Source organism: Palaemon carinicauda, chromosome 22, assembly GCF_036898095.1.
Source record: "Palaemon carinicauda isolate YSFRI2023 chromosome 22, ASM3689809v2, whole genome shotgun sequence".
NCBI classification, from domain to species: Eukaryota; Metazoa; Arthropoda; class Malacostraca; order Decapoda; family Palaemonidae; genus Palaemon; species Palaemon carinicauda.
In genome coordinates, this window is record NC_090746.1 from 90,356,687 (window position 1) to 90,363,000 (window position 6,314).

At 30.4% G+C, this 6,314-nt stretch overlaps 1 protein-coding gene across 1 annotated transcript in view; it reads left to right on the top strand.

Moving 5' to 3' along the window:
- Positions 1-422: 422 nt before the first annotated feature.
- The window catches only part of LOC137616172 (epidermal retinol dehydrogenase 2-like), a 20,963-nt gene continuing 15,071 nt past the window's right edge, over positions 423-6,314 (top strand). The window contains exons 1-2 of the mRNA XM_068345830.1: positions 423-596; positions 4,083-4,228. Coding sequence (XP_068201931.1) covers positions 470-596; positions 4,083-4,228 — 273 coding nt within the window. The 5' untranslated portion in view covers positions 423-469. The remainder of the gene's footprint in view (positions 597-4,082; positions 4,229-6,314) is intronic.

The window sequence follows — 6,314 nt, forward strand, 5'->3', positions numbered from 1 at the left end:
TTCTATTCACTCGACGGTGAGTGGGAAAATTTTTGGTCACCGGCATGTGATGTAGTTTAATTGGCCAAGTGCCTAATCTCAACATTACTTGCAGAGAGGCAAACGAACAAGATATATTTACAGCTTCGATGGAAGATTTTCCGTTCTTATCAGTTGTATTTTGTTTTTCGTATGTAATTTTCTAACCATATATAAGTGCCTTTGTAGGAAAAAATTTAACGCTTGTCTTAGAAGTATTGTTTTGAGTAAAAGTTGCCATAAAATGTGAGCATTCCTCGGTGTTTCTTTGGTTAACAGCACACGAGGCTGTTTTAAGCCAGTGATTAGATAGGTGACTGAACGCCAGTGGTATGACGTTGCACTGTATGAGGGCTTTACTGTGCCATGAAACATCGTGAATAAAACTTTCGAGTTTCGACGCCTTCACAGTTCACTAAACGTCAACCAGTTTATTTGGACGGTTGCTAACATGTCTGCTGCGGAGGATATACTGAGTGGAAAAGGGACATTTGAAAACGAAGATGCGGGAACTCGTGAGAAATGTGACTCACTTCAAAGTAACGAAGCATCGCTTAAAAAACAAAAACAGCTTGAAGGTAAGATTTTGGTTCCTTTATCCCATAGATACCCTATCATAGATGCCGCATAAACCGAGCCCATATACGTGTAGAAAGCAGCCATCTTGCCACGGGAACTTATCATCAAAGTCACTCGGTAGAAATTCAGTTCACGCCATTGTTTATTGTTATTTTACTGTAGTTTTGTGCTGCTTCTTATTTGGATACACCAACAAACGCGCAATGTAGTCAAGGAACTAGTGATATTTTAAGGAGTAAACACACAGGAACAAGCTTATACAAACTTGTGTGTGCAGGTATACGTTTATATACAGTATATGTTTATTTATGTACACACACAAAATATATATATATATATATATATATATATATATATATATATATATATATATATATATATATATATATATACAGTATATATATATATATATATATATATATGTATATATATATATATATATATATATATATATATATATATATATATATATATATATTATATATATATATATATATATATATATATATATATATATATATATTATACACGTATGTATACAGTATATATATATATATATATATATATATATATATATATATATATATATATATATATATATTATACACGTATGTAGGCTATACAGTACATATATATATATATATATATATATATATATATATATATATATATATATATATATATATATATATATATATATATATATATATATATATAATAGATAGATAGATACATACACACACATATATATATATATATATATATATATATATATATATATATATATATATATATATATATAATAGATAGATAGATACATACATACATACATACATACATATATATGCATGTATATATTCAAATACGTATGTATACAGTATATATATATATATATATATATATATATAATATATATATATATATATATATATATATATATATATATATATATATATATATATAATTTTAGGTAGCCTGTATGTTTGTATATATGCATATATATAACTATGATTGTATATGTACATCAATAAATAATAATAAATAATAATGTTATTTGAACTTTAATTCATACACTGATAACGTACAATGTTAGGCTTGTATTTTTAGTATTATCTTTATTAAGTTGTTAGAAATATGTTCTCGTTTTGTTTAAAAAAAATGTAGCGTACTGATCATTGGATTGGGATACAAATAAAAGGTGCAATTAAATTAAGAGAATACCTAAAAAACGACCATTAAATATAGTAAAGTTGCTCCTAAACCAGTTACACAAGACAAATGATGTGCGTCAAGTTATTTCAAACGAGAATTCTCCAAATGTAAGGGTAACAGTGAACATTTTATGATATGTAGTAAAGCATCCATGTTAACAAAATACCTCCAAGTCACGTTTAAATTTGAAAACTTACTTCAAAGGAGAATTCTTCAAATGTTAGTGTAACAGTGAATATGGGATGATATATAGTTCAGTATTTATGTTAACAAAATACCTCTAAGTGATGTTACAATTTAATCATTGATCTTCGTCGGTCTTTGATTACTCCACCTTGTTTTAAACTTTAATGTTTTATATATGAAATCTCTAATTTAGTGATATTGTTCTTAAAATATTTTATTTTGATTGTTCAGATTTTCTCATGTAGTTTATTTATTTCCTTGTTTCCTTTCCTCATTGGGCTATTTTTCCCTGTTGGAGCCCACGAGCTTATAGCATCTTTCTTTTCAAACTAGGGTTGTAGCTTAGCTAGTAATAACAATAATAATAATGATGATGTGTGACATTGGCTCTTGCGTTGGTAGCCATCGAGTCTGACCCTTTGTAAAAAATAACCTATTACAACCGCCAAGGAAGTTGGGAGGAGGTTATGTTTTCGCCCATTTTGTCTGCTCGTATGTTTGTGAACAATTTCCTGGCCACAATTTTAATCATATCTTAGTGAAACGTTCAGGGATTAATTATTATACTGAGATGCAGAAGTGATTCAATTTTGAAAGTCCTAGATCAAAGGTCAAGGCCGAGCGCAAGGTCAACCGAATTAACTCTAACCTTGACCCCAAGTTCGCACATGGTTGGGTCACAGACTTCAAATACGCCTACGGTCTAAATTGATTCTGGGAAAGGCAAGTTGGTTTCGAAAAACAAGCTGTCGTGGCGGAGGTCTGCACTCGGTGCTTTTCTAGTTTTAGTAAATAATTTCCTTGAGTGGGAGGGAACATTTGATAAATTGGAGGAAAATATCTCAAATGCTATTCAATGCTGCTACGATCAGCCTTCTACATAATTATTCATTCGAAATAGTTGATAGATACACTGCTCTGTTTCTGGTTATATATATATATATATATATATATATATATATATATATATATATATATATATATATATATATATATATATATATATATATATATATATGTATATATATATATATATATATATATATATATATATATATATATATATATATATATATAGCCTATATATATATAAACACATTGAAAATGCATCAAATCTTGCGGATTGGTCTGAATCCGGTTTTGTATTTTAATAAAATCCCTGCCTATGTCATTTTTCAAAAAAGAAAAAAAAAATAATAATAATAATGGTAAACAGCTCAACTGTTAAAGGTACCTATACCCTTATCCCTGTAGACATCATTATATAAAGATCGGAAATGCTATTAATGTTTCTAAGATAATCAAGAAAATAAAAACCATACAATTTATTACTTCTTGAATAAAACCATCTTCGGTTAAGGAGCAATAGGCTTTTAGAATTATTTTTTCAGCAATAATCATAGTATTTGAAATATGATTTCCAAAAAAATCCCACAATTATTATTAATCTACACCAAGTGTATGAGATACCTTTTACCATTGAATTCTGATAAATTAATTAGTCGAAGTGAAAGTCGATTCCTATTAATTTATGAAATGTAATAGCAATCGTATCCATTCTTTCTATTTGGGATCAGTTGTACCCGAGTCTACAGTGACCCCCTCTTTAAAATACTATGTTTTATTATTATCATTACAAGATAAGCTACAACCCTAGTTGGAAAAGCAGGATGCTATAAGCCCAGGGGCTCCAAAAGGGAAAATAGCCCAACGAAGAAAGGAAACAAGCAATTAATGAAAAGAAGAATTAATAAACAATTAAATAGAAATATTTTAAGAACAATAACCACATTAAATTTCGATCTTTCATAATTAAACTATAAAAAAAGTAAGGGAAGATAAATGAGAGAGAATAGTATGCCTGAGTGTACCCTCAAGCAAGAGAACTCTAACCCAGGACAGTGGAAAACCATAGTACAGAAGCTATGGCACTACCTAGGACTAGAGAACAATAGCTTGATGTTCGTGTCTTTCTCGTAGAAGAGCTGTTAAATCCTTCCTTTCAATTTTTGTACATATTTTTCTTTTCTTGTTGGTAAGGCATTCGGTTAACGACTGCTAGTAAACTCCCTCATTTCCTCCCTTAGAACTGAAGAAGGTGGCGTGGGAGGTAGTCGGAGTGATCGGTGGATTCGTCGTTCTTAACGTGAAAGCCATCGCTCTTCTCCTCATTGAAATCATCGGCCTCATCATCCCCGCTGAGCAGAAGTCACTTGCTGGCAAGCTAATCCTGGTGAGTGTTATGAAATGTACACACACATACACACACACACACACACAGCGTGATGCAATTTTAGAATATATATTTTAGGGTAAGAGTCCGAATGAATTGACAAATTTTAAAACGCAGCAAAAAAATGCAGGCCTCCGGAGGAGCAGGAATCTATTTATCCCATGAAGAAGGATGAGTTCTTCTTGAAATAATATAGAAGATAATCATGTGTTCAGCCCCAAACACTTTATTATTTAAAACTAATTAGTTTATAAAATCATTCATTATGAGTAGTTGTATTGAGTTTATTCTTTCCCTGGCATATGCATGTACGTTCTGTATATACAAAAACATGTACATAAGTGACCCCCCCCCCACACACACACACACACACATATATATATATATATATATATATATATATATATATATATATATATATATATATATATATACTGTATATGACCAGGGTTCGATTCCCGGCCGGAGCCAAGCTCTTGTCTTTGTGTGATTTCGCCTGGGGCTCTGATCCCGAGGTCGTTAAGAGAATCCAGACATTAATGTATCAAAAATATATATGGCTTATTTGAATATGAAAAACACGTAAAAATGTGCAAAATTTATCATGCATATGTGTTATATGTACATTATATTTATATTATATTTTAGGTCCTGTGAGAAGCGTTATTTTCTTACATAATAAATGTTGATGTAAAAGTTAAAACACTGTAACTCGAAGATATCGTTGTATTTTAGAACAAGAGTTACTGGATATTTCTCACGTCTACTTCTACGTCGATCGCCACTGGCCTGGCGTGCGTATTGCGTGTCGTTAGCCCGGACAGTTCTAGAGTCTTACGGGGACGTTCGGGAGAGTGAGTCCCTGGAGTAGACTTGACTCGCTAATCACCATGTGATCCAATGAGTTTTAATGTTAAATCTTCTTGGTGTGATCCTTTGTCTCGCGATACTGATAAATTAAATAACAAGGAATTCTTAGAAGATCGAATATCATCAGAAGCTGTGTTCCTGCATCAGTTACTAGTGGCAAAGATAAAAACATATCCAAAATGGATACTAAAGATTTACAAGAAGTATCCAATGTCAAAAATATGGTATCGAAAAAGTAGACTGTATTCTCATGTTAATAAATCTATTATTTTTATACCTATTATTTAAATTAACTTAAGTTTACGAAATTATTACCAAATAAGGCTGGATATCATGTTTCCATTTTATCATGTAACTAAGAGTACTTATTTTGTATTGCTCATTAAACTCATCATATTTTTCTCTTATTTTCTTTCTTAATGATAGTTTTTTTCTTTTTTTAGATATAGACGAATTTTACCTCTATTTGACTATCGTTTAACACTATAGGACACCTTTAATTAAAATAACTTTCCAATAGGAATATGATTTATTAGTTTTTCCGTTTCTACATATGGGTTTCTCCATGTGCATTTTCAATGTTAATTTTTATAAAATAAAGGTGTTCATAATTTTCAGATTTAATTGTTAGCAAATTCTACAAGCATGTCTCCTCTTTCATTTCTTGTGCCTACTCCAAATTTACCTACAGCTGACTCTACTCACTTCTTATGGTCTATTTTACCATAGAAATCACCCAAAACAAATGCAAAAGTCTTATGTTTTTTTCAAGATATCTCCAGATCTCCCTTAAAATGTTTTTCTTTCTTCCTCTGTTGTTGGTGTTTACGTTTGAATGATCTTCCTTTTATACTTTTTATTTAGTTTTATTACCGATCCTGCAGTTCTTTCAATGTTACTGTAAAATTCTTTTATTACCCAGCACAATTTTTTAATTAACAAGAAAACCCACACCATTTTCTTTGCTCCTTCTTGTTCTTTGAAGCAAATATATGGTCCTCTTTTAACTCTGCATATTAAGGTTCCCCAGTTATAATTTCAGGCAATCCTATTATATCCCAGTTTATTTCCTTCAGCTCTTCTAGTAACAAAGCAGTTTGATTTTTCCCTAAACACTGACCTGACATGTGCGTTGGAGATTCAGTTTCCGAAGGTGGCCTTTTCTATTCCGTATATACATATATATATATATATATATATATATATATATATATAT